Genomic DNA, 27508 nt, shown 5'->3' with positions numbered 1-27508 from the left:
CGGTCCCCACAATTCTCCCCACTTTACAGAGGAAGGGGCTCAGACCCAGAGGGTAGACAACTTGCCCAAAAGGAATGACAAGGGGCAGGTTCCAAGAAAGGTCTTAAGTCTCTGCCAGGAGCATGGGCTCAGGGAAGGATGCTATAAGTCCAGAGTCACACACAGGGTCCAATACGGTAGCTGTTTATTTGCAGAATAAACACTGAATCCAACACTGAAACATGAAGTGTGGAAGCTTGTGAAGGATGTAGATGACAGAGATCATGAGATGAGCCCTTTTTGTCTTTTTGGCATTTTAGTTTCAGAAATTGAGACTGAGAAAACTCCATAGAAACCAGGCCCACAGATTTTGACCCTATTCACATACCCCAGAGTCCCCTGCCCTGTACCCCATCAGCACCCAGGTTTGCCCCTTTGAGACCAGGTGTCCCACCCCCACCACTTCCAACTTCTTTCAAACCCCACCCCCAATCGCAACTCTAAAACTCCTTCCCTTTTTTCCTTGTTGGGGCTGACAACTGGCCCAACATAGAGGCTTGGTTGGTGAGTACACCTCCTTCCTAAATAAATACCCCTAGCCTCTTCCTCCCCAGGTTGTAAATGAAAAAATAAATATTGTGAACACCCACCCCCCACCCCCAACCCCCAATGGTAATCTCCTGGATTTGGGGCCCCAGCCATTCACCCAAAAAGTCCCCTTCTCTACCGCTCTGCATCCCCCTTCGACTCCTCCTCAGACCCAGCTGAGGGGAAGAGGGGAAGGGCCATGAACCCTTCTGATGCTAGGGCACCCCTCCCCTGTTATCTTGGTCCGAGCAGGGCCAGGGCTGAGAGGAAGAGAATGAGGATGGGTTGGGTGTGAAAACCAACAGATGTCCCCCCAGTCCTGCTCCTGCCCTGGTTGTGGCGGACAAGGACACCTCCTCCTTTGCCCCCACTAACGTCCCTTCGAGGAGGGCGAGGCAGCCTGGCTGGGGGGGCCACCGCCGCTGCCCCAGCCATCCAGTCATCTGCATAGTGCTGTCCCTCTCCAGAACCACTGGCGTCTTCATCTGCAGGAAAGAGAGGTTCAGAGACAGGGTTGAGAAAGAGAGTCAGTGGAGATAGACACAGAAAGAGAGGAAGTGGGGAGAGAGACATGTAAACAGAGAGGGAGAGAATTTGAGATTAAAAACAGAAAGGAGATGGGGCACCTGGGTGGCTCAGTTGGTTAAGCGTCTGCCTTTGGCTCAGGTCATGATCCCGGGGTCCTGGGATGGTGCCCCACATAAGGCATCAGCATTGGGCTCCCTCCCCAGTGGGGAGCCTGATTCCCTCTCTTGCTCTCCCTCTACCAACTCTCTCCCATCGTGCTCTCACTCATCCTACTCTCTCTCTCTCATAAACAAAAAAATATCTTTGAAAAATGAAGACAGAATGAAGAAACAGGAGAGGGACACAGGTTGATAGACGGAGACTGGTAAGAGGGAGAAAGTGAGTGACAGGAAGGCAAAGGGAGAGGTCAGACAGATGTGGGAATGAGAGACAAGAAAAGAGACAATGAGACAGAGACAGAACAGAGAGATGAGGAGAGAGGATACACAGGAAAAGATAAAACAGACGCACAAAGCAGCAGCAAGCAGAAAGAGGGGTGTTGGAGGAGAGAATGCGAGACAGAGACGGACAAACAGTAGAAGAGAAACACGAACGTCTGTCTGTGCCTTGTTTCTCTGGCAAACTCCACCTTGGGTGCCAGCCCAAAGGCCCACCCACCCAGCTTCCCCACCTCCCCGGGGTGGATCGCCCTCCCCAACTCACACCTTTCTCCATCTAACAGGCTTCCCACTGTTCTGTAAGTGTGTTTTCGTGTCTCCCCACTGAGCCGTGAACTCAAAGACGGAGACCCTGTCACCATCACCACCATCACCCCGTCACCTTTGAGGTGAGCGTTCAGGAAAAGCGTGTTCGAAGAAGGAAGGAAGGAAGGAAGGAAGGAAGGAAGGAAGGAAGGAAGGAAGGAGTCACTGAGTAGAGCTGCGAGGGGAGGGTCTCAGAAGGCAGTGGGCGGGGCCGGGTCGGATTGCAGAAAGCCGGGCGGGACGCAGGGGTTCTCACCCCAGTCCTCCAGTTCCAGGTCGCGTCCCAGCGCGGCCAACCTCATCCTGGTCGTGGCGGCCCGGAGCTGCAGCCGCCGCCTCCGCGCCTGGAGGTTGATGTTCGTGTCCTCCTTGTTCAGCTCTGGGTTGTCGAGCTGCTCGGACGGAGAGAGCCCGACCACCGGTGACAAGTACCTGCGGGCAGAGCAGCCCCGAAGGCTCCCGCCCCGCCCGGTCCCGCCCACCCCACCGTCGCGCCCTGCCCGCCCACCCGCCCGCAGCCGCCTCCGGGTCTCACCGGCCCCTCCCAGATCCGGTCCAGCAGGGCGCCGCCTCCTTAGAGACGTCCGCAGCCATGCGGGGATCCCCGCACACCACCTGGGGCAGCAGGGCCCAGAAGCCCCTCACCCGGCCCAGCCGCTCGCGGAGCTCCCACACCTGGGCGAACAGAGATCGTGGCTGGGCTGGAGCACGCGCCCCCCCCCCCCACTACCCGACCCCCCCCCCCCACCGTCTCCATCCCATCACCGCCCCCCACTCACCAGGCGGTTCAGGCTGGTGGCCCCGGCTATCGTGGGCCTCTCCTCTATTCTTGGTGCCCCTGCTGCTCCTGCCGCCCCTGCCACCCTCGCCGAGGTCCAGAGACGCCCCGCTTCTTCCCGAGGGGCCGGGGCTCTGCGGGTGCGGCTTTGTGTCCGTTGGGGGTTCCCACATTGCTGAAACACCTTAAGGCACGAGAAAGAGGACCCCCCCCAGTCATCCTGTGGTGAGAGCCATACAGTGGCCCCACTCCAACACCCCAGTCTCCCTGACAATCCACACTGTCCCCCCACTGCAGACCCTCAGCTCCACTCATCTCTCCTGCACTCCTAAGACCCCTACCCCCACTGTCTTCCCGCCTCCCCAGGGTGACATTCCAACCCTCCTCATGGCCCCCGTACCTGGGCGGACACTGCCACACTGTTTTCCTGCAGGTACTTCAAAGCTTCTGAGATCCTCATCCCAATGGCCTGGGCTGCCAGCTCAAAAGAAAAAGAGCCCTGGAGCTTCTCACCCAGGAACAGGAGACCATCTTGAAGGAGGGGAAGAAAGAGAAAGGGTGTCACGAGGGACCGTGATGCTCCCACAAATCCTGACCTGGGTCATGGAGGGAAGCAACAAAGTGTTGGATAGGAGAAACTCACATGAGAACAGTCTCTCAACTCCCTGAGGTTTATAACTCCCTTCCCGGTCCACCCCAAGACATCCCGAACACAAACAGCCCTCCCAGACCCTCCTGAATCCCCTCACCCAGATAGGCCCCCCAGTCAGGATCCAGTCCCTGGCTGTGGAGACAGCCATTGGCCACATTGAGGCAGAAGCCCCGGCAGGGTGGCACCGAGGGGATGCCCCGACAAAGGGGGCAGCCGGTCAGACGCATCACAGCCCGCCTGCAGCCTTCAGACATGGGCACCTGGGGGGCAGACAGCAGGACTTGTCATTCACAAACACAGTGGCTGCGCTCAGCCAAGCTTGGTGCTAGACAGAGAGAAATCAACTACTCCACCTCACCTTCCCCAGGCTCTCTGTGGAGAGCTGGATGTGAATGTCTAGAGTTACTGAGCCCATGTGGCAGCAGGTAAGACCTGAAGACTGCCACAGATTGGAGGAGGAGGGTTCCCAGGGGCCAGGCTGCAGATACCTTCTTCTTGGGGTGGGGGGGATGGAATTAGTGAGGCAGTGGTGGGGAGAGCGGTCTGAGAAAAGGTTCAAAGAGAGAGCCCATCCTGGCTGAGAAGAGAGGAGGAGAGAGGAGACTGGGGTGGTCAGGGAGAAAATGGGTGGTGAAGAGAGGGCTTTGAAGGTCAAGGCAGGGATCTGCCCTTCAGAAGCAGGGAAGGGGGAGCCATGGAGGAGTCCTGTGGGAAATGGCAGGAGAGCAGTGTACTTCATTAAAAGGCAGTATTTCAATCTCAGGCTGCTATGGAGATGAGCAGACCACTAGAGGCTGGCAAGGGTGGGAGGGAGTCATTAGAGAGCAAAAGAGGGTCAGAGAATGGGAGGAGGTCATGGATCATGACACAAGGGAGAGTTCACTCCTGCCCCCCTCCTTCCTGCTTAATCCTGGATACTGAGGCCTCGGGGCTGGTATAAGAATGTTCGTGACTCTTCCTCATAGGACCTCTCTTACTTCTGCCTCACCCTCCCTGGGCCCTGCCCACACTCAGGCCCCTCTAACCTTAAGTGTTTCGCTGACCACGTCTCTTCCGGTCTCCAGGCCCTGGATAAAGGCCCGGGCAGCCACCAGGGCCTGGGTTATCTGGGGTAGGGGAAAGAGGGTGAGAGAAACCATAGGGTCAGTCATGGTTCAGTCAATACTGGAGCCAAGAGGGTACGAGCAGTGGGGGTTAGGTTTGTGGCATTCTGGTGGGGCTGTTAGAGGAGTGTCAGGTGGTACAGGGAAACCACTTAACTGGCTGCGAAACCTTCACTTCTGGGAGCCTCAGTTTTCTTATCTGTAAAATAGGGATACTACTATCTGTCTCGAAAAGTTATGGTAACAAATGAGATACTGTAAATGAAAGTCCATCTCAACTCTTATGTGCCTAATTCATGGTTAGTTGAACCACAGGAAGTCAAGATATTAAGACTGGGGAGCAGTTAGCAGAAAGGTGGCTGGGGGCCAAGAGCAGGTAAGCGGGTCAGGGATTTGTATGAAACTAGGGCACAAAAATGAGAATGAGGAGGTACCCAATTAAAGGAGACCAAAGAATATGGGGTCAGTCAGAGGGGACTGGGGCTCGAGGTAGGGGTCAGAAATGGCTGCCATGCGGGATGGGGGAGATCACTGGGCCAGGGGTGAACTGGGGCATGGGAGGGCAGTTGAGGTGAGGGGTTCAGAGGTCAGAGGTTGCAGAAGCTCAGGCTTTGAGGCCTCTCACCTGCAGGTGAAGGCGGTGGGGTGCATCCCCGAAAGGCTTCAGAGAGTCGTCAGCAGAGGAGGCGAGGCGAGTCAGGCAAAACAGGTACTCGGGGGAGAAGATATACTGTGGATGCAGCAGGGGGAACAATCTCTCCAGGAGCTGTGCCCAGAAATCCACCAAAGCGTCATCTAACCCCTCACCGGACCTCTCATAGTAGTCCCGCAGCCGAGAGAACAGGCCGCTGAATACAGGGGCGTGCTGGGAGTACAGGTGGCCGAAGGAGTGGTGGAAGAGCAGGGCCAGAGAGTGCTCAGATGACAAGAGTATCTCCCGAAAAATCTCTGTGGCAAATGTAGAGAAAGGAGTGTGAGGTGGGGTGAGGCCAGAGAAGGACAGAAAGTTGAAAGGGCGGAGGCAGGAAGCGATGGGGATGGGGGACAAGAGAAAAGTGAGTTAGAGCCTCAGGAATGCTTCGAGACCTGGGAAGACTGGAAAGGGGAGGGAAGGGACGGACCCTGGAGAGAATCTGGGGGTGGTGGTGAAGGGGGGCTAAGGCAGGATGTTTGCTGGGGTCACGAGCACAGAGAGGAGGTGTGAGGCCAGGTTTGGGCAACCAAAGTCCTCACCATCAAATCTTCTGTGCCGGGCAGCCAGTGTGTGAACCAGGAATGAGCCGCTCTCCTCCACCAGGGCTCGGAAGGTGGTCTCAGTCTCCCAAGTCAGCCTCTGCTCTATCTCACTGGAACAGCAGGTGTACTCCTGGGTACAGATCCGGAGGTGCTCACCTGAACAGAGGAGACATAGAGGGATGGGAGGAGGGGGAGTGCTATCATGAAATTCCTTCCTTCCATCTGTCTGTCTAGGAGGCTCCCCTTCTCTTCTGTCTGCTCTCTTTTCTATTGTCTCTCCCTCATTCGCACCTGACCCTACCCGCTTATTGTCCTCTCACCCATCTCAAGTCCACTGGCATTAGTCATGGGATCAAATACTACTGAGCCAAATTAGTGATCAGTGTCCTCAGGTGACCCTCCCCAACATCGAGCACTCCAGGTCTCTAGGGACTTACAGGACAGCATCTATGGCAAGAATGGGGTTGAGAGGGGCGGGGTTACTAGGTAAGAAATAAAGTACTATCACTGAAGGGGCTCTTAGAAATAGCGATGGGAACAAATTGAGCTGTGAAGAAAGAAATACAGAGTGGGGTGTTAATTACTAGAACGGGATTCCTAGGGCGGGGGTGGAGTAAAAAACCTATTATGTGAACAGGACACGTATTGTGATCCCGGTGAGTAAGTTCAGGAGAAGAGATATTACTGGCCTGACTATGGCATGAAAAGATTATTATAACGGTCATTCTGAAAGGGAGGAGAGTTATTGTGGATTGGGGAGGAGCCGCCCGCCGCCCCCTCCCTCGCCCCCAATTCTCTAGTTTTCCTCTTTCTCCTCACCTGAGATCAGGGCAGGAGGGAGTAGGCTTAAGCTATATCCCCGGGCCCCCAGCACCTGCCGGGTCTCAACGCAACTCCGGGTGACCTTTGCCTCGGTCCCGCGTCCAGGACCAGGACCGGGACACAGAGACAGCAGCAGAAGCAGAAGAGATCGCAGAGCGGACATCACTGCTGCCTCCCTGGCTCAGCAAAGTGTGTCCTAAGAAGGAAAGAACAGCCCGAACTTGGGAAGCCGGTTCTTTGCCGCGGGACCTCTCCGCCCGGCAGAGAAAGAGCGCGACCTCAGAAAACTGAACACCGAACACGATAGCTGGACCAAGCGGCATCTGCGGAGACAATGGGAGCCGGGAGCCGGACAGGGGGCGGGGTGCGAGGCGAGGCCCCGCCAATGATGGTAAGGAGCGGGGCTCAGGGGCGGGGCCAAGGGAGAAATTAAACCAATGTAGTGGGGAAGCTCGGCAGGGGGGCGGGACTCGGCGGAACTAAAGGAGGCTGGTGGGGGAGGGCGTGGCCTTTCTTGGGGGCGTGGCTATCTGGTTCGAAAGGCGGGGCCTGGGTGGAACCCGCCTATGGCAGTTGAGAGGCCAGAGTGAAGGGGCTACAACTAGTCTACTGCGAAGCCCGGCCAATGGAGGGTGAAATTGGGGGCCAAGAGGGCGGGACGTGGGTGGAGAAGGGCTAAAGCAGGCAGTCTGCGCGCCCCAGCCCACGTGACGGGGCGGCACGCCGAAAAGCTCGTGCCCTCACGAGGCTGCCCGTGCAGCGTGACTGGAACGTGGTGAGCACGAGATCGCGCACGCCCAAGCCTCGCGACAATTACCAGCAGTGGGACGGGCCGTTGAGCTCGCGCCTGCGCACAACGTGCCTCGTGCCTTCCCGCGTTTTTCTGGCTTCTTCCACCGCCGCAAGGGAAGCAGCCGGCGCCTGTCCTGGAGGTGGGGTGACCACAGAACCCCGAGGGACCGGAGGCAGTGATCTTTTCCTCATTCCTGCCCAACCAGACGTCGCTGTACCCGGCTCAAACAGTGAGGCTCCTTTGGGACCTAGGAATAAGCCCTCCCACCTGCACTCGCAGCCCCGAGAGAGGAACCGCCCTCCTCCGTGCCTCAGTGGTTTTCCCCAGAGGCCAGGAACCCCAAGCCCCAGCCCGCAAGAGACTGATAGTCAGTCTTTTCAACAGTTAGGAAGCTCCTCAGCCCACTTACCCCAGGATCTCGTCAGAGATACCATCTTCTGGAAGAAAGGAGAACGCGAGTTCACGTTTACTCCTTAAGCGTTTCTGGCCCGGTTCTAATGGCGGCTGCGCCCCCAGGTCATTAAGCGCTTCCTATTCCCTTCAATGCGGAATCAGGCTCCAGCTTGAAACAGCAGGAGTGGGTCCTTTTTTTGTTTGGGGGGGTTTTATTTGCAACGTGAGCGAGCTGGTCCCCTTGCACCAGGCCACCGACGCTTGGACTCCTGCAGAGAAGGATTTGCTTTAAGCGGCTCAGGGGTGCGTCTTGTTGCAACCCTGGAGAACAACTCCCAGCCCGCACCCTCAGGTCATGGTGTCTTAGGGGCATGACTCTTTTTATTTATTTATTATTATTATTTTTTTTTTTTTTTGGTGCATCCACACCCCAACCGCGAGTTGCGGAGCAGTCCCCTTGGAAAGAAAGGGCATGGTTGGAGCCGAGGCTGGAGACGTGGCGGATAAAAGCCCTTTTCTCTCTTCCTTCCGCAGCAGGACCAGTATGCCTACCCTGCGGTCCTCCTCCTCCCCAAGCAGTGTGTCCTCCCCGCTGCGGAGAGCAGCAGGAGGTGGACAGAGGGGCTTGTCTGGATCCTCTAGTTCTTCTGTCAGTGTGCCCTATGGTAACAGGGACTCGGACCAGACCTCACAGGGGTGAGTGGAGTTGGGGAGAACTTGTTGCATTGCCTGGCTTTCTCCTGCAGTGCCGGCAGCTTTCCCCTTTGTATGCCTGTGACTGTCTGAAAACGTTAAGAGAAGCTTACTGGTTCAGAACAGCCACGCTTTCAGGCTCTGCTGGCTGGTTTTGGTTTTTTGTTTTTGTTTGTTTTTTGTTTTTTTTCCTCTTTCCTGCCCTGCATGCTATAGGCACCCAAAATAATACATCTTCTAAGTCTGTCATCCAGCTCATTCCAAATCTTTCTTGAATACGTTTTTTTTGGTATATTCAACGTGTACAGTCTCTGCCGGGAGTGGGGAGGTGGGGGAAGGAGAAGAGTTCATTTGTTTCTTAACAAGTTGTATATACTTGTTAGTTGGTGTTTGATGTTCCTTTTTGGGGAGATTTTATAAACAGATTGGTCTATCCTTATCTTTGAGCTTACTTTATGAAGGTTACAATAATATATCTTTATCTTTCCAGGAAAAAAAAGTAACCTTATACAAGATCTGATTTATCTCCTGGTTATTTTTTAATTGGCTTCCTCTGACACCTATCAGTGCTACTGCTAGGAACCAGATTTTATCTATTATATAAATTTTACTTTAATCAATGACACCTTTGAACTTGTTTCAAGAGGTGAAATTTAATTGTAGGCACCTGTTAATTTCCAGTTTACATATGATTAATGTGTGACGTCCCAAGGCATGCTGGTTTTTCTCCACAGCAGTGATCCCTATGGTTTGACTTTCTTATTCAGAGAGAATTTGGGGAAAGCGTTGGCCTTTACCCACTCCAGTTTTCATTTTTCATCTTCACTGCTTTCTTCAAGTGAAAGTTTTCCTTTAAGATTTTGTCTCTACTCCCTATTAAAGTAAACCTCTTCTTCAAAAAAAAAATCAATATATTTCTCTCATGGGGAAGGGGCTACAGTTACAGACAAAGAAATTATAATGCATTTGCCATTTTATACAGAGGGATTGGGGTGGCGTATCTAAGGAGAACCACACTCCCTCATAGGGATAGTGATTCTTTGTCAGCTGATGAAGGCAGTGACTTTGAAGATAGCCTGAGACGCAGCATGAGGAAGAGAGCAGCAAGACGACCTCTCAAAACAACCCCAGTAAGTCCATCAGTTTCGTTTTGCTTTTGAACCTAGTCTGGGAAGCAGCAAAAACAAAAACCTAGAAAAGGCTCAGGTAACGTTTGACGAAAGAGCAAAATTTAGAGTGTTAAAGGACAGAAGTAGGAGGAAGGCAAATTTTGAAGAGAAAGGAATAAAAGAAGGTTAATAAAGATAGAAAGGAAAAAGAATGGTTTAAGGGACTTTTTAAAAGGAGAAAAAGTGGGGCGCCTGGGTGGCTCAGTGGGTTGATCCTCTGCCTTTGGCTCAGGTCATCATCTCAGGGTCCTGGGATAGAGCCCCGCATCAGGCTCTTTGCTCAGCAGGGAGCCTGCTTCCCCCCTCTCTCTCTGCCTGCCTCTCTGCCTACTTGTGATCTCTCTCTGTCAAATAAAATCTAAAAAAAGAAAAAAAAGTTAGAAATAATAAAGTTTACAATGTAAGAATCCATTATTTTAGATCAAATTCTGCTGTGAAATTGGCAGCTTAAGCCTACTTGTGTGGCAATAAAACTGTTATTGTCACTTCGACTTAAAAAAAAAAAGATTATTTATTTATTTATTTGACAGACACAGATCACAAGTAGGCAGAGAGGCAGGCAGAGAGAGAGGAGGAAGCAGGCTCCCCACTGAACAGAGAGCCCGGTGGGGGGCTGGATCCCAGGACCCTGGGTTCATGACCTGAGCCGAAGGTGGAGGCTTTAACCCATCGAGCCACCTAGGCGCCCCTATCACTTTGACTTTTTAGAAATATTTTTGATCTCTTTGTACTTCCTAGGTGGCAAAACATCCAAAGAAGGGGTCCCGAATGATACGTGGTCATGGCCAGAAAGACTCAGAGCTACCAGCCAGTGATCTCTTTGATGCTGTGAAAGCTGCCAAAAGTGACATGCAGGTAAAACAGGGTCTCACTTTCTGTTTCTTGTCACCGTCTTACCTGTTGTAGAAATATAAGGACAAATGTTTACCAAATTGGTTTAACGTGGACGATGTAGGGAGTATAACCTATATGAGGAAAGAGTGATAAGACCATGGAGTGAATCCTTGGAATGATGTAAGGAAGACCTTGGTTGTGAGGGAATGCTGCTTTCCTGAAAGTATCACAGAACAGAATAGATTTTGCTTTTATTAATCAGGATGGAGGAGGCAAGCAGTGGCATTGGATAATCTGGAGAGAAATCATGGGTATGGGTGGCAACTTGTTCACCCTTGTCACTTTTGAGCTCCACTTTAACAGTTAAACCCAATTTTTTTCTCCTTCCCTGCATTTTCTTCCCATAATTTTATTGTAATTCTGTTATCATCTAAAAGTGTAGAAGGCTCATAGATAGTTTTTAAAAATTTGAATAATCACTCACATCTCTAGTCTCAGCTCAAGAAACATTAATAGTGCCATAGTATATCTTCTCTCCATCCAGCCCAGGCAGCCCCTCACCACCCAGAGATAACCACTAGAGTAGATTTTCTGTTAATCATTCCCTTGTCTTTCCTTATACTTCTGTCACTGTGAATATGTTCTTTAAATAAGTAAACCATTTTTCTATAGTTTTCTGTGACTCATTTCGATTATTTGAGATGTAGTCTTATTGATGTGTAATGTAGATTTTTATAGTTTCTAGAACAGTTTTAGATTTTCACACATAAGGAGTTTTTCTATTTATATTTTTGGTATTGTTTTCTAACTTGATTGCATTATAGTCAGAAAATGTGGTCTTTGAAACATGGAGACTAGCTTTATTATTTTTTTGAAATATTTTATTTATTTGACAGAGAGATCACAAGTAAGCAGAGAGTCCGGCGGGGTGGGGAGGGTGGCGGGAAGCAGGCTCCCTGCTGAGCAGAGAGCCCGATGTAGGGCTCAATCCCAGGACCCTGAGATCATGACCTGAGCCAAAGGCAGAAGCTTAATCCATTGAGCCACCCAGGCACCCGGACACTAGCTTTATGACTTAGCATTCCGTTCATTTCCAAAACTATTTCACATGTGCTCAAAGAAGGTGTGTGTTCTCCAGTTGCTTGATAGAGTGTTCTCTTGGGTGAGGTCAAAAGTGTTAACTGTGATACAGCTTTGATATTTATACGAAGTTTTTGGGTTTTTTGTTTAGTTTTGGTCTGGTATGTCAATTTCAGAGAGATGTATTAAAATCCACAAAGAGGGGGTGACTGGGTGGTTCAGTGGATTAAAGCGTCTGCCTTCGGCTTGTGTCATGATCCCAGGGTCCTGGGATTGAGCCCCGCATTGGGCTCTCTGCTCAGCAGGGAGCCTGCTCCCCCTGCCCCCCGCCTCTCTGCCTACTTGTGATCTCTGTCAAATAAATGAAATCTTTTTAAAAAATCCATAAAGGTGATCTTTTTAGTTACTACTTTTGTATTCATGCCTATCTTTGCCTTAAGTATTTTGAGCATTTGTTGCCTTAGTAAATTGAACCTTTGTTAGATATCACCACTTTTTATATTTTAAGACAAAAAAATGTTGGTTTATTACATCTATATTAGCTTTGTTTTTTAGTTTGGTTTGCCTAATACCTTTTTCTATCCTTTTTTTCCCCTAAGACTTTATTCTTTTTTTTTTTAAAGATTTTATTTATTTATTTGACAGAGATCACAAGTAGATAGAGAGGCAGGCAGAGAGAGAGAGAGAGGGAAGCAGGCTCCCCGCTGAGCAGAGAGCCCGATGTGGGACTCGATCCCAGGACCCTGAGATCATGACCTGAGCCGAAGGCAGCGGCTTAACCCACTGAGCCACCCAGGCGCCCCCTAAGACTTTATTCTTAAGTACTTTCTCCACCCCACCTGGGGCTCGAATTCACAACCCTGAGATTAAGAGTCCCATGCTTTACTGAGTGAGTCAGCCAGGTGCCCCTCCTTTTATCTTTTTACCTTCAATCTTCCTATGTATGTCTGGAGTCTGTCTCTTATATCTAGATTATATTCTTTAATCCATTCTGTTAATCTCTTCTTTTACAAGAGAGAGAAGGAACACACGCAGGGGGCGTGGGAGAGGGAGAAGCAGGCTTCCTACCGAGCAGGGAGCCCAATGTGGGGCTCAATCGCAGGACCCCGGGATCATGACCTGAGCTGAAGGCAGAGGCTTAATGACTGAGCCACACAGGCACCCTATCACTTTATATTATCTTTTGTTTCTTTTTTTTCCTCTCTTTGCTGGCTTTTGGATTTCTTTTTTTAAAAGATTTTATTTATTGAGAAAGAGAGTGAGCAAACATGAGTGGGCATGGATGGGCAGAAGGAGAGGGAGAAGCAGAATCCCCACTGAGCAGGGAGCCCAACAGAGGCTCCATCCCAATCCCAGGATCCTGGGACCATGACCTGAGCCAAAGGCAGATGCTTAACCAACTGAGACACACGGGTCCCCCTGGATTTCTGTCTTCTATGAGGACCTAAGAACACTTTAATTCCAATTTCCCATTCCAGTTTTCATACTGTTGTAATGTTTTAGTTACGTCTATTTCCCTTCTTCCAAAAAATTAGATGTTGCTATTTTATACAGTGTTTGTATTTACTTAAATTTTTATCATTTGGCTTATCATTGCCTCTCAAATCTTGCATAAAAATTCACTCACTTGTTCAAAGTTTATCTTTTAAAATTGCCTTTAGGTAGAGTTTATTAACAAACTCATTTTTTGTTTGCTTGTTATGAGATATCTTTTGTACTTTAAATGTTATTAAAAGGTCTTGAAAGGGTAGAGAATTCTAAGATGACGTTTTTCTCTCTCAGCACATTGAAAAGATTATTCCACTGCCTTCTAACTTCCCTTATTGCTGCTGAAAGTCAGCTGTCAGTCTAAGTTAGCACTAACACAACATTTTGTAATGATGAAAATGTTATGTATTATCTTTTAGTACAATAGCCACTAGCCAAATGTGGCTATTGAGTACTTCAAATGTGACTGGTATGACCAAGAACTGGATTTTTAATTTTTATTTGATTTAGTTTTAAGAGCCATATATGACTATGGGGTAAGGTATTTGTACAGATCTAATTTGTAAATTGTTTTATTTTTGTTACATGCAAATACTTTTTAAGTGATCTCTTTTTGCCTTGATTGTTTTTGAGACTTACTTTGCTTTTGTATTCCAACGTTTTATAGAATGTTTAAAGGTGTAAACTTCCTTTTTATTTGTCATGTTTGAAATCTATTGCTTCTAGGCTCTGAAGATTGGTGTCTTTCAATGACTGGAAAATTCTTTTCAGATATTGCCTCTTTGTCATTCCAGTATCATCTGCAATTCAATTAGACATCAAATTAGAACTTCCCACTCTATTCTCCATGTCTCTTAATAGTTCTCTCAGGGGGCACCTGGGTGACTCAGAGGGTTAAGCCTCTGCCTTTGACTCAGGTCAGGGTCTCAGGGTCCTGGGATCAAGCCCCTCATTGGGCTCTCTGCTCAGCGGGGAGCCTGCTTCCTTCTCTCTGCCTGCCTCTCTGCCTACTTGTGATCTCTCTCTCTGTGAAATAAAAGTTTTTTTTTTTAAGATTTTATTTACTTATTTATTTACTTATAGCATGGTTTATAATCTGTAATAATTTTAAAAGTTTGAAGTCTATGAATGTAATTTCATTTTTTCAAACCTGGTAATTCTTATTTTCAGTGCCTTATTTCCTTACTAAGTTTCACTGTGAGCTTCTCATTTTTCTTGGAGCTCTGTATGTTGGAATTCTTTAGGCCCTGGGTTACAGGTGGGCTTTTAAGGGAAGAATCTGCAATTGCTTCTGGTAGTTGACTGGGGACATTCCAGAATCACTTGGAATTAAATTCTCTAATTGCGAGTATTCTGATCATATAGATAGTGTGGATCTGGACTACAAATCCAGACCTGAGAGATGGCTTATGGTTATGAATTCTCAAGGGAGAATTCTTTTTTCCCCCCTCCACTAGTCATAACAAGCTAGTTTTCTTGATGTCCCCTTCTAACCTGTAGGTTCATTTCTCATTCCTGCTTCCATGATATGACTTTTTCTAGCGCCTAGCTTTATTGCAGGAGCCTCCTTTTGGAGCTCTCTTCTTGGAAAACCCAAAGGCTCTATCTTTTATGCTCTATGTTTCATGAAGCTATCTGGACAGAAAGTAAGAATTTCCAGCGTTTAATAGAACCCTCAAGGCAAAAATCAGCTTCCTTATCTCCCAGGATTGCTACCTTCACCTCATTTTTTACCTCTGTGGGATTCTACTTTTCATTCCAGTTCAGCAATACCTTTTAGAAGATGTTTATAATATTTTGATCAGAAGTTGAGCTGTTTCAGTGGGGACAATCCTATAACATTTCCAGTCTGTCATATTGCCAGAAATAGAAATCATCCATCTTGTTTTCCTAGTCTTTGGTGGATGAATGGCTGGATAGCTACAAGCAAGACCAGGACGCAGGATTCCTGGAGCTCGTTAACTTTTTCATCCGATCTTGTGGATGTAAAGGTGAGGAAACTCCTACCCCTTTTACTCCCTAGCCGTTTTCTCCTATGTTCTGAAACTTTAGCTACATTTAGATGAGTAAGACTAGTTGTTTTCTAAATAAAGGGAGAAAGTAAAGCATTAGAAAAGTTTCACTGATCCGACTATGTTGTTGATAGATAAATAGGTAAGTGATCCAGTTAGGGAACTATGTTGGCTTGGAGCTAAGACTCTTTGGGGAAAAGTAACTAATCACACTAACACAATGAAGATGATATTCACAAATATGAAAACAGACCATTAGACATCTTTTAGTCTTCCTTTCTCTAGATGAAGTAATCTTTTACTATTCATTATTTCCTTAGCCATTTCCTTCTGTATTTCTCCACTGAAGCTATGGGCCCCCAGATCCCCAGAGGTCATGACCTAATTTACTGGGACCAGATAATCTCAGGCAGGTTGCATTATAAGAATCCAGAATTGGTGTAGCTTTATTGCTTTTTTGTTTTGTTTTTCTTTTAAAGTAGGCTCCACACCCAACATGAGGTTTGAACTCACTATCCTGAGATCAAGAGTCATATGCTTTACTGACTGAGCCAACCGGATGCCCCTGTTTGGATTTTTTTTAAACCATAGTTTTCCATTGCTTTCAGTTGTTTGATTCCTTTGGATTTTCTAGAGAGCTTGCTTTATAGCAGATACACAGTTGGATGGTAACAGATTTATGATGAGGATTCAGGTCTTCTGATTCCCCACCTAAGCTCTTTTTAGCGTATTCCATAGCTCATCTTAGGTATATATGCAGATTGTCACAGTGTCCTGTTATTTTTCTCTTAAGTACCTCATTTCCTCCCTTCCTCAGGCAATGTGACCCCCGAGATGTTCAAGAAGATGTCCAACTCCGAGATCATCCGGCACCTGACAGAACAGTTTAACGAGGTGGAGAAAGACAACCAGGATCCTCTTGCCACTCTTATTTCAAAATACAAGGCCCATTATTCCCTTTTTTCTGATTTTGGGAAATAGGATAGCTTTTGGAAGGAGTTTAATTTCTGAGGGGCAAAGGGGACCCATAGATGTTATCTGAATATGCGTCTAGAGTTGAGAATAGCAGGAAATGAGGTGTACCAGAGATACATTTTTACTATACTATTGGGTTTTGACATCCCAAGTCCCTATGGTTTCATAGACTTGATAATACTTTTCTCATCCTTTCCATAAATCCTGTAGGACTCAGGAGACTATCCCCTGACAGCACCAGGTCCATCCTGGAAGAAGTTCCAGGGCAGCTTCTGTGAATTTGTGAAGACCTTCGTCTTTCAGTGCCAGTATAGCCTCCTCTATGACGGCTTCCCAATGGACAACCTCATCTCCCTGCTCACTGGGCTGTCAGACTCCCAGGTCCGTGCCTTCCGTCACACCAGCACCCTGGCAGGTGAGCACACACTTTTATTCTATAAATGTTCTCTGGGGAATTTCCTGTTCTTTGGTCCTGAATCTTCCTTCTTACCCCTGTCTGAGCTCTTTGCTTAAAGGGCAGGCTTCTTGCATGAACTTCAATCAAGTTTCTCACTAGTGGTATTACAGGAAAGGGTAGATTACAGTGACAATTTTCAGCCTTAACTTGTTTCTCACAGCTCATCTGCTGAGAATATGCTGAGGATTAAAGGAAGAAAAAAAGTCCGCTCCAGAAGTTTCAGATATTAGGGTCACTCTGCTCCAGCTTTTCGTTTTTACTGCGCTTCCTTTTTTCCTTTTTCTGTTTTTTTCCCCCCTCCTTTTTTTTTTTTTAAGATTTTATTTATTTATTTGACAGAGATCACAAGTAGGCAGAGAGGCAGGCAGAGTGGGGCGGGGGGAAGCAGGCTCCTTGCCGAGCAGAGAGCCGGATTCGGGGCTTGATCCCAGGACCTTGAGATCATGACCTGAGCTGAAGGCAGAGGCTTAACCCACTGAGCCACCCAGGCACCCTCCTCTTCTTTTCTAATCTTTTTCTTTCTCTTCTGTCTTTTGGTTGCAGCGGTGGCAGCAGCTATGGTAAGTTTCCCCCAACTGCCCCACTTCCTGCTTTCTCCTCCTCTTCCCACTGAAACCACAAGAAGCCTTTTTTTTCTCTTTTTTGAACCTATCCTCGCTCCTCTGACCTAAGTAATAATTCCCCTTTCTTGTTTTTCCTGGTTCAAAGCCATGAAGCTAATGACCTCCCTGGTAAGAGTTGCCCTTCAGCTGAGTCTGCACAAAGATAATAATCAGCGACAGTATGAGGCTGAACGAAATAAGGGGCCAGGACAGAGAGCACCTGAGCGGCTGGAGAGCCTGCTGGAGAAACGCAAAGAAGTAAGAAGTGTTTCCTGCCTCATCCCTCCCTTTATCCCAGTTTCCATCTACTGCTGCTGTAGCCCATCTTAGCAGTGCCCGAGCACTTCTCTTGGTTAAGCCACAGGCGTCTACACAGCCTTTCAGGTCATGAACAGTGGAGTCTAACAGTCTTAATAGACCCACCCTGTGAGAGGTCATTGTGTGCTTATCTTGTTTCTGGAATGTGAGCTCAACGAATTATTTCTAATTTAGAGTAAATTTCAGAGTTCTTTATAATTCCACTTTGGCTTAATTTCCATGGTCTACATTCATTATCACAAATGTGTTTAAGTGTTGCACTCGCATCTTACGCAGGGAGGTAATTTTTGACCTGGTCAAGTGTATGGTCTGCGGGTCACCGCAGGAGTACTGAAGGCCAAACACTGACAAGGGAGGTCAGCTGTTGAAGGACTGGAAAGCGATAGGCCTTTCAATCCCTCCTGGGTTTCAGTTCTGTTCCAATTAGCTACCTGTTCCGTGGCCTTAGGTAATCTCTAAGCTTCTGTTTCCTTTTCTTTAAAAAGGAGATAATTCGGCCATTTTATGAAGATTAAATGAGATGGTGAGTGAGTTGCCTAGTCTGGCGTAGAGTAGCTATTTGCTTTGTTCCCTTTCAAACTTAAAGACCACCGGAGGACGTAAGCCCTAACAAAATCCTTTATATCGATCAAACCTTCAGACAGCTGTATATGTCATGAGACACTGATTTCCTCCCCCCCAACTCTCCCATAGTGTCTGAAACTCCCCGAGCATGAGGTTGGAAGGACTCCCCATGTTTCACTGCACCAACTGATTTCCCACCCCTCACCAAGGTCTCTCCCATGGTAAACCTTTCCTCGCTTTCTTTTACTATTTTCAGTGTCTGTATGATCTTAAACCTTATGTAGATGACGTTTGTCTCAGGCCGGGGTGCCTGGGTAGCTCAGTCGTTAAGCGTCTGCCTTCGGCTCAGGTCATGATCCCAGGGTCCTGGATTGAGCCCCATATCCTCAGGCTCCCTGCTCAGCGGGGAGACTGCTTCTCCCTCTCCCCCCCGCCCCCCCCCCACTTAAGTTTCCTCTCTGACTGTCTCTCTCTCTCCGCCAAATAAATTTAAAAGATCTTTTTAAAAAAGGGGGGGGTGTCTCAGGCCTTAGATTGAGTCTACCACTGTGAATCTTTATTTGATTTATCTAGGCTCTTGTTTCGTCAGTTATTATTTCTCTTCTGGTTTTTATTTTTTTTTTATATTTTTAAAAAAGCTTTTTAAAAGATTTTATTTATAAAGTCATCATTTTCTTTTTTTTAAATTTTATTTATTTATTTGACAGAGGGATCACAAGTAGGCAGAGAGGCAGAAGGGGAGGGAGAAACAGGCTCCCCACTGAGCAGAGAGCCCGATGCAGGGCTCGATCCCAGGACCCTGAGATCATGACCTGAGCTGAAGGCAGTGGCTTAATCTACTGAGCCACCAGGCGCCCCTGAAAGATTTTATTTATGTATTTGAAAGGGAGAGGGAGCTGAGTAGGGAGTCCAGCCCCCCACCCTGAGATCATGACCTGAGCTGAAGGCAGCTGCCCAACTGACTTGAGCCACCCAGGCACCCTCGGTTTTGGTTTTTAATCTCCCTCCCCACTGTTTTCTGCTCTTCATGTATAACTGTGTGCAGGCCCTTGATCCTTTCTTCTTCTTTATGAACTACTCCATCTCTGACCTTCCTTTTTAGCATTTCCTTACTTCCTTAATTTCCATCTGAATCGTTTTTTGCTACCTAGATTTTCTGTGAAAATATTCTCTCCAAACCAGTAACTTCCTAATCCCTGTGCTCAGTGGCCTTTTTCCCATCGCCTTTTTCCAAACTTCTATAGGAATTGGTACTGATGACACATCTTTCCTCCTTCCTGCTACCCTCTTTTTCCTTTTCTTCATTTTTTATTTTTATTTATTTGTTTTTAACTTTATTTTTTACTTTTTATTAACATGTATTATTAGCCCCAGGGGTACAGGTCTGTGAATCATCAGGCTTACACATCACACAGCACTCAACATAGCACATACCCTCCCCAAATGTCCATAACCCAACCATCTTCTCCCTATCCCCCTTCCCCGGCAACCCTCAGTTTGTTTTGAGATTAAGTGTCTCTTATGGTTTGTTATTTATTTGTTTGTTTTTAAAGATTTTATTTATTTATTTGACAGAGTGCGCGAGCAAGTGAGCGCACAAGCAGAAGGAGCAGCAGGCAGTGGGAGAGGGAGAAGCAGGCTCCCCAGAGAGCAGGGACTCCAGTGTGGGGTTGGATCCCAGGATCCTGGGATCACAACCTGAGAGGAAGGCAGATGCTTAACTGCTTAACTGAGCCAACCAGGCTCCCTCCTTTTCTTGTTATTTGAGAGAGAGTGTGCGTGGGCGTGAGCTGGGGAGTGGGGGAGCAGAGGGAGAAGGGGAGAGAGAGAATTCTCCAGCAGACTCCCTGCTGAGCACAGAGCCTGACACAGGGCTCTATCCCAGGATCCTGAGATCCTGACCTGAGCCAAATCAACAGCCAGCCACTTAACCGACTGAGCCATCCAGGTGCCCCTTCCTTTTCTTTTCAATATGAAAATTTCTAAACATTCCGAGAAGTGGAGACACTGGTAGAGGGAACACTGTATACAAATTATGTAGATTTAACAACTAATATTTCTCTGTGTTTTTTTTGTATAGCAAATTATGGACATACTGGTATTTCCACCTAAAGTCTTAAGATATGTACTCTACAAAATATTGTTTTAAAAGTCATCTAAAAATTATCCCCACATTATCTCAGTACCATTTTTACGTTCAAAAGTATTAATAATTACTTTTAAATAATTTTCTAATCCCAGTCCACATTCAAATTTCCTTATGTGTCTACAAAATGCCTTTATATTTGATCAGTTCCAACCAGAATTTAATTAAGGATTATGCACCATATTTTTTTGTCTTTTTTTTACTTGATTTTTTTTATTTTTTTACTTGATTTTATTTATTTACTTGACAGAGATCACAAGTAGGCAGAGAGGCAGGCAGAGAGAGAGGAAGGGAAGCAGGCTCCCTGCTGAGCAGAGGGCCTGATGCGGGGCTCCATCCCAGGACCCTGAGATCATGACCTGAGCAGAAGGCAGAGGCTTTAACACACTGAGCCACCCATGCGCCCCTTTTTGTGTCTTTAAGTCTCTCTTAATCTTACATAGAACTTCTGCCTCCCCCATTTTCCTCCCAGTATGTTGGTTTACTGAAGAGGTTGGGTCAGTTGTCTTAAAGAACGTTTTCTTCTAATTCTGTTCCACCCAGGCGCCCCTCCTTGTTGTTCTTGTAATTCCCCTTCTCATTCTGCTTCCTTGATACCTATCCTTCGTCTAATCCAGGATTTCTCAACAGTGGCACTATTGACGCTGGGGCTGTCCTGCCCCTGCAGGGTGTCTAACAGCATCCCTGGCCTCTCTCCGCTAGATGGCAGCAGTACCCCTCCCAGGAGTAACCGCTAACCGTGTTTTCAGAAGTTGCTAAATGTCCCCCAGGGGCTCCCAGTTGAAAACCCCTGGTCTAATTTCTTGCGTCTCTCTTTTTGCTAGTTCTACTTTTTCTGTCAAATCCACTTATTTTAAAAATTCATTTTCTCAGTTGTTGTTAGTCAAAGACGTGTATGACAACCAGCTAGTGCCTCTAAATAGCCAAAGATAGCCAGAATAACCAGACCCAGAGGAGATACTGTTTTTTACAGAAACACAAATAAACCTCTGAGACATTAGTTGACTAGATACTTTCTTCTAGAATTAGAAGGCTTTCAGGGGTTCAGAGTGTGTCCTGTAATAAATAGGAAGTAGATGGAAGTCATAGTTTACTCTTGTGGCCTTATGCCAATGGGCACAAAAAAGATTGACCTGTTCCTCCCTGTCCTCCAGCTCCAAGAGCACCAAGAGGAGATTGAGGGGATGATGAATGCCCTCTTCAGGGGTGTCTTTGTGCATCGGTACAGGTGAGTGAATGGGCTCCTCTCTTTGAAGCAGCTGGTCCTTGGTTATAGAATCTGTAAAAGTAACAAGACCCCCATCCTGACCCTGGTTATTTGGTGAGTCCGGGTGCTAATGCAGCTGGAGCAAAAACTCTGACAACAGATGTTTTAAATTAGTAAGGTTTAGTTCATCCCCAACTACAAAGACTCCTAAAAGCTCTTTGGGGAGCGAAAATAGGAGAGTAAGGTATTGTTGCTATTACTCTGCCCCGACTTTGCAGAAGACCTCCCCATCCCCATCTTCCTGGGGCTGGAGACCTGAGAGGACAAGAGCGAAGAGCCAAGAGGCAGAGCTCTCCTGACGGTGTGCAACTTGGCCCGTCTTTCCCTAGCCCAGCCTGCTGTGTCACTCTGCTAAAGGCAGGGGAGTTGTACACTGTTTAAAAGAACGGGTGGAGTGAAGTTAAAAATCGCATCCATGTTTTTTCCCTCACTCCTAACTAGATTTCAACCTCTGCCTTTCCAGAATGCTTCAGCGGATTTTAACGCTTTCATCTAGTGGAAGTTTGGCCAACGGTTAAATTAACTTCCAAAATCAGTTTTATAAAAGGGCTAAGGAAGATATGCTCAGTAATTTTATGCAGTATTACAGAAAGAAAATGTTTAATTTTAATGTACTTACATTGGGAGGAGGGGATGAAAGGCATGGGTATTTGAGTGAAGAAAATAGATTCTTCTACAGCAGGAGGATGTGTGGGAGGATGAAAAGTGAGTTTGGAGAGAAGGTGCTAAGGGGTCAGTTTCTCTTTCTGTGCCTAGGGATGTCCTTCCTGAGATCCGTGCTATCTGCATCGAGGAGATTGGGTCTTGGATGCAAAGCTACAGCACATCTTTCCTCACGGACAGCTATTTGAAATACATTGGCTGGACCCTGCACGATAAGGTGCGTGTTGAAGTCTCTTTTCTCCTCCCCTCGCCCTCTTCCCTGCCCTAAGATGCTGCAGCTTTTCCTGGTTTTGCCATTTGAAAGCTTCACTAGTGGTCAGCCCATCAAGGAAGGCCGTGGAGTTCAAAACTGCCCAGTATTGGGGAGGATAGGATAAGGCTACATCCAGGAGATTGAACAGCTCCAGACCGGAGTAGAGAAAGACTTTCCCTAGGAAAAGCAAGAAATGGATTGGTACGACAAGGGCTAGGGTGGTAGCCCAAGGTCCTCTTCATTATGATCGTCGGATTCTGCTGTGATCCGTCTGTTTGTTGTTTCTGACTCATCCCAAAGTCCTCAACATGCAGGACACCAGAGCCCAGAAGGAGTAATCTGCCAGAGGGGGAGGAAGGCCCAGTGGGGGTTGAGTAGAGAGAATAGTCAGTCCTGGTTCCATTTTCCTCGACAGCATCGAGAAGTCCGCCTGAAGTGCCTGAAGGCCCTGAAAGCGCTGTACAGCAGCCGGGACCTGACCGCCCGCCTGGAGCTCTTCACCAGCCGCTTCAAGGTGAGACTGGGCGGCGCTCTTGTGCTTGGCTCACTCTCATGGTCCCTGTTTCCCCTCCTCCTCTTTCATTCCTGTCGCTCTTTGTGTCTATAGCGATCCCAGCATCTGCCTCCACGCCTTCTCCTTAGGAATCTCAAATTCCGTGAGAGCGTGAGGCTTGGGGATGGGTACGATCAGGTACTGAGCGCTGTGCTCTCTCCTTACAGGACCGGATGGTTTCCATGGTCATGGACCGAGAGTATGATGTGGCGGTAGAGGCCGTCAAGTTACTAACAGTTATCCTGAAGTGAGTCCTGGGGGACGGGGAGCCCTGCGTCTCAGAGTCTGGCCTTTCCGACCACAGACCGACCCCAGGTCCCATCCCTCCTCCTCTCATAAGTTGACGCTTCTTTATGTACCGGTTGAAAGACGGGGTCATTCCTGAGTTGCGGGATCTCCAGGAACGTTTCCTGTCATCTCTAACTCTCGATGCTCTTTTGTCTTCCCCTCATCGTTGAAAAGCTGTTTGTCAGTTCATCCTCATTGCTTTTTTTTTTTTTTTTTTGCTTTTTGGTTCCTCTTTTGCATCGTTCCCAAATCCTCATTTGCCTCTTTATTTTTATCCCTAGTTGTGCCAACGTTCATATCCACCTGTTTTTACTCTCTCGTCTTGGCAGGAACATGGAAGGGGTGCTGACAGATGCGGACTGTGAGGGCATCTACCCTGTCGTGTATGCCTCTAACCGGGCCCTGGCGTCTGCTGCGGGGGAGTTTCTGTACTGGAAGTGAGTAGGGGCCTCTCATTTGTTCCTAGATGCTGTCCTCTGTTTCCGCTCCTACGTCTGCTGCTGCGCTTCCCAGGGACCACCCACCACACCCGATCAAGTTTCTTTTGGTGTTGCCTTCCCCCTCTCAACTCGTTGAGGCTTTCCCTGACTCTGTACCTCTTTCCCTCACACCTTCCCTGGGCTCGCTCTTTGCTCCGTTGTGATGAGTCCACTCCTCATTTGCTCCCGTGCGCGGCCTTTTCCCCATGTTCGTTCTACCAGGCTCTTCTACCCTGAGTGCGAGACCACAGCCGCGGGCTGGAGACAGCGACGGCGAAGTCCACGCGCCCAGAGGACTTTTTTCCACCTTCTGCTGTCCTTCTTTGTGGAGAGCGAGGTGACGTATGGGAAGGAGTTACTTGGCTGTTGTGCGTGAGACCTGCTGGTGGCAGAGAATGGGAGCCGGCGCTGCAGGAAGGGAAGACGTGGTTTATCAGTGTGTACCGGAATTTTCCAGCGTGGCTTCAGTAACTTGACATGTATCTTTTTCAAGTGAAATCTTACTTGCCATGAATGTGGGTGGAGCTAGAAGGCACTATGCTAACTAAGCGAAGTCGGTCGGTCGGAGAAAGATGATTCTATGATTTCACTCATATGTGGAATTTAAGAAACGAAACAGAGGAGCATAGGGGAAGGGAGGGAAAATGAAATAAGACGAAATCAGAGAGGGAGGCAAACCATGAGAGACTCTTAACTGTAGGAAACAAACTGAGGGTTGCTGGAGGGGAGATGGGTGGGGGGATGGGGTAACCGGGTGATGGGCTTTGAGGAGGGCACGTGAGGTCATGAGCATTGGGTGTTCTGTACAACTGATGAGTCACTGAAGTCTATCTCTGAAACTAATGATATACTCTATGTTAACCGAATTTAAATAAAATTTTAAAAATGAAGAAAAGAACAAACGATGTACCTTCTTCCACAGCTCCATGACCACGCTGCCTACTTAGTAGACAGCCTGTGGGACTGTGCAGGGCCTCAGCTGAAGGACTGGGAAAGCCTGACAAGCCTGCTGCTGGAGAAGGACCAGAGTGCGCGCCGTGTGACAGCTGGAGCCGGGGACCTCCCTCCTCCTAGTAGGAAACCAGGCAGAGGTGTCATGGGCAGTGGGGGAGTCGGAGTGACTTGGAGCTGGAGGGCGGCTAATTTGTGATTCTGTTTTTCATCCTCCTGCCAACCCAGACTTGGGCGATGTGCAGGAGAGCACGCTGATAGAAATCCTTGTGTCCAGCGTTCGGCAAGCTTCAGAGGGTCACCCGCCTGTGGGGCGGATCACTGGGAGGAAGGTATGGCGGGAAGGGTGGGTGGGTTGGTTAGCAATATTAAATCCAGATAGGCATTGTCCGTCCTTATCCTCAAGTGCTGGGTTTGAGTGCCCCTTCTCTGCCCCTCAAAGATTTCCATTTCTAAAAAAAAAAAAAGATCGAAGGAGCTGCCAAATGAATTCTCCCTTCCTGGGCAGATGAGATCATAGGGAAGATTACACATCCACACTCTCTGGACTCACTGTTTTTCTACATCTTGCCCTCCACGCCTCTCATGTCTGATTCCAGGGCTTAACCCCCAAAGAACGGAAGACCCAAGCTGAGGACAAGGTGAAGCTCACCGAGCACCTCATCCCCCTGCTCCCGCAGCTCCTGGCCAAGGTAGAGCTGCCCCACCGTTCAGTATCCGGGAACGAGCGGGGAACGGAAGAAAGTGAGGACTGGGGGTAGGGCTCGCCCGTGAGCTAGGAGACAGAGCTCCCTCTCGGTCCCTCCAGTTCTCAGCTGATGCGGAGAAGGTTGCCCCCCTGCTCCAGCTTCTCAACTACTTTGACCTCAGCATCTACTGTACTAGGCGCTTGGAGAAGGTGAGGAGAGAAGAAACTACAGTCTTAGAGCGTGCTGCTTCCTTGCTAGGGCCAGAGGTTCTACTGCCAAGATCTGGCTCTTCTCAAGAACCTGGGTTCCAGAAAAGTCAGTAAGCCTTCCCTTTCACAGGCATCTTATCCTTGAAGTTTAATGCTCTCAACTGGATTTTTCTTTTAATCTCCCCCAGCTCTCCCCCACCCCGGAAGACTTGCCCCCCACCCCGGCTCCCCCCATCTTCTCTCCCCTCTCTCTGTCAGCATCTGGAGCTGTTCTTACAGCAACTCCAGGAGGTGGTGGTGAAGCACGCGGAGCCTGTGGTGCTCGAGGCGGGGGCTCATGCCCTCTATCTGCTCTGTAACCCCGAGTTCACCTTCTTCGGCCGGGTGGACTTTGCCCGCAGCCAGCTCGTGGACCTGCTGACTGACCGCTTCCAGCAGGAACTCGAAGAGCTCCTGCAGGTAGGGCCTGGAGCTGAGAGGCAGGAGCCTCCAGACTTGGGCCAGAGAAGGCCACGAGATGGGGAACGTGGGTGTGTGAATTCTTGGCAAAATCCCATCGTGGATCTTCTTTCCCCCTCAGTCACCCTTCCTAGACGAGGATGAGGTGTACAGCCTGGCAGCCACTCTGAAGCGCCTCTCTGCCTTCTACAAGTGAGCCGCTCGCCCGTCCCTTCTCCTGTCCCTGCTGGTGCCAGCAGCGCTGTTCCTGTGTAACGTTGCCCCCTCTTCCCCAAAGTGCCCATGATCTGAGTCGCTGGGAGCTCTATGAGCCGTGCTACCGGCTCCTCCGGAAGGCTGTGGACACAGGAGAGGTTCCTCACCAGGCAAGTAGACGAGACCGAGATGAGTCCTCGAGGGCTCTGTGTTCTGGGCGGGCCCAGGCAGTTCCAGTCCCGGGGCTGCGGAGTGGACACGAGAGGAGAGTCGTGCGCGTGTCGTTCCTTCCATTCCGCCTTAGAAGGGGAACTGTACTGTGCAGTGCCTGGAAGCAGCCGTCCTCTCTGGTTTCCTGGGAGTAAGGGATAAAGTTGAGGGATTCTAGGAGATGACAGATAACTAAGGGAGCAGCGGCATGCTTGTCCAAGGTAGAATTCTCCGAAAGTTGTCCAGAATCCGTGCCTTTACTCCCCAGAGAAGGAACCCGGTGTCCCCTAATCTCATTTTCTCTCTTCGCTGCTTTTGTTTCTCTTCCTTTCTTCGGGTGTGTGTTGCCTGTTTGTCCTTCGCCCGCTCCCTCCCTATCTGCTCCTCACTCTCCTGATCCACTTTGTGACGTTTGGTCGTTACAGGTGATCCTGCCAGCCCTGACTCTTGTCTATTTTTCCATTCTCTGGACACTGACCCACCTTTCTGAATCAGAGGCCTCCCAGGTGAGAGTGAGTGTGAGTAGGGGGATGGGAAGGGAGGAGCCCGTGTCTCCGTTCCTCCTCCGTAAGCACGGTCTCCACAGAAGCAGCTGCTGAGTTTGAAGGGGAGGATGGTGGCCTTCTGTGAACTCTGCCAGAGCTGCCTCTCGGATGTGGATTCTGACATCCAGGAGCAGGTTAGCGTGTACTCGAGGGGTATAAGGAGGCAAGACTCTCCCCGTGGTCCAGGGAAGCCTTGTTCCAAGGGGAAATGAGCTGTGTAAGTTCTGTCTTGATCAATATCCTATTTTTTCTAAGCATTCTTTTTTCCCCAACAGGCTTTTGTCTTACTAAGTGATCTACTTCTCGTCTTCAGCCCTCAGATGATCTTAGGGGGTCGCGATTTCCTTAGACCCCTTGTCTTTTTTCCTGAAGCCACTCTCCAGTCTGAGCTAGCCAGCTTCCTCATGGACCATGTCTTCATCCAGCCCGGAGAACTGGGCAGCGGTACAAGGACTCTATACCTGGGGCTCAGGAAGGGGTCTGGGGCTTGGGCCTGGCTCAGGCATTTAAGGGCAAGAGTCCTAAATCTGTGGTTCTGATATTTCCATTCTGCGTTTGCTGTGAGCCAGGCCGTTCCCAGGAGGATCACGTGCACATAGAGCAGCTGCACCAGCGCCGCCGCCTCCTGGCTGGGTTCTGCAAGCTCTTGCTCTATGGGGTCCTGGAGATGGATGCCGCCTCCGATGTCTTCAAACACTACAACAAGGTGCGGTGGACTGACTTCAGGCTGAGCTCGGGGACTTCAGACTCTGGAGCACTCCGGGAAGGAGGGTGGGGAACGTGATGCTGTCAGG

The 27508-nt window shown here is 48.8% G+C and overlaps 2 protein-coding genes across 2 annotated transcripts in view; one reads left to right on the top strand and one right to left on the bottom strand.

The window, feature by feature from the left end:
- Positions 1–740: 740 nt before the first annotated feature.
- Positions 741–6614, bottom strand: GPC2 (glypican 2). Its single transcript, XM_045993541.1, has 10 exons — positions 6427–6614; positions 5605–5763; positions 4997–5319; positions 4294–4374; positions 3366–3528; positions 3017–3147; positions 2618–2800; positions 2374–2513; positions 2095–2270; positions 741–1052 (listed from the first exon to the last, which is right to left on the bottom strand). Exons 1-10 carry the CDS (start codon positions 6590–6592, stop codon positions 802–804), a joined length of 1773 nt encoding a protein of 590 aa, XP_045849497.1. The 5' UTR covers positions 6593–6614; the 3' UTR covers positions 741–801.
- A 137-nt stretch (positions 6615–6751) lies between these two features.
- The window catches only part of STAG3 (stromal antigen 3), a 38934-nt gene continuing 18177 nt past the window's right edge, over positions 6752–27508 (top strand). Inside the window, exons 1-26 of the mRNA XM_045993540.1 lie at positions 6752–6820; positions 7336–7451; positions 8150–8311; positions 9336–9438; positions 10216–10332; positions 14774–14870; positions 15709–15785; positions 16077–16281; positions 17032–17183; positions 21108–21181; positions 21977–22100; positions 22552–22650; positions 22857–22936; positions 23307–23414; positions 23679–23793; positions 24379–24529; positions 24636–24739; positions 25007–25099; positions 25216–25305; positions 25564–25764; positions 25886–25956; positions 26042–26129; positions 26595–26675; positions 26756–26848; positions 26990–27158; positions 27284–27420. Of these exons, the coding sequence (XP_045849496.1) occupies positions 8160–8311; positions 9336–9438; positions 10216–10332; positions 14774–14870; positions 15709–15785; positions 16077–16281; positions 17032–17183; positions 21108–21181; positions 21977–22100; positions 22552–22650; positions 22857–22936; positions 23307–23414; positions 23679–23793; positions 24379–24529; positions 24636–24739; positions 25007–25099; positions 25216–25305; positions 25564–25764; positions 25886–25956; positions 26042–26129; positions 26595–26675; positions 26756–26848; positions 26990–27158; positions 27284–27420 (2781 nt within the window). The 5' untranslated portion in view covers positions 6752–6820; positions 7336–7451; positions 8150–8159. The remainder of the gene's footprint in view (positions 6821–7335; positions 7452–8149; positions 8312–9335; positions 9439–10215; positions 10333–14773; positions 14871–15708; positions 15786–16076; positions 16282–17031; positions 17184–21107; positions 21182–21976; positions 22101–22551; positions 22651–22856; positions 22937–23306; positions 23415–23678; positions 23794–24378; positions 24530–24635; positions 24740–25006; positions 25100–25215; positions 25306–25563; positions 25765–25885; positions 25957–26041; positions 26130–26594; positions 26676–26755; positions 26849–26989; positions 27159–27283; positions 27421–27508) is intronic.

Source organism: Meles meles, chromosome 21, assembly GCF_922984935.1.
Source record: "Meles meles chromosome 21, mMelMel3.1 paternal haplotype, whole genome shotgun sequence".
Taxonomy (NCBI): domain Eukaryota; kingdom Metazoa; phylum Chordata; class Mammalia; order Carnivora; family Mustelidae; genus Meles; species Meles meles.
The sequence above is the reverse complement of the archived record's forward strand: the minus strand, read 5'-3'. Positions and strand labels throughout refer to the sequence as shown.

What these genes read in the sequence shown, in the direction of transcription:
- GPC2 (XM_045993541.1), bottom strand. Translation starts at nt 6,592, where the DNA reads ATGTCCGCTCTGCGATCTCTTCTGCTTCTGCTGCTGTCTCTGTGTCCC. An exon ending in TGGTCAGCGAAACACTTAAG is followed by an intron (nt 3,529 to 4,293) that starts GTTAGAGGGGCC and finishes TCTGCCCCCCAG; the next exon opens with GTGCCCATGTCTGAAGGCTG. An exon ending in GTGTGGCAGTGTCCGCCCAG is followed by an intron (nt 2,801 to 3,016) that starts GTACGGGGGCCA and finishes TCGTGCCTTAAG; the next exon opens with GTGTTTCAGCAATGTGGGAA.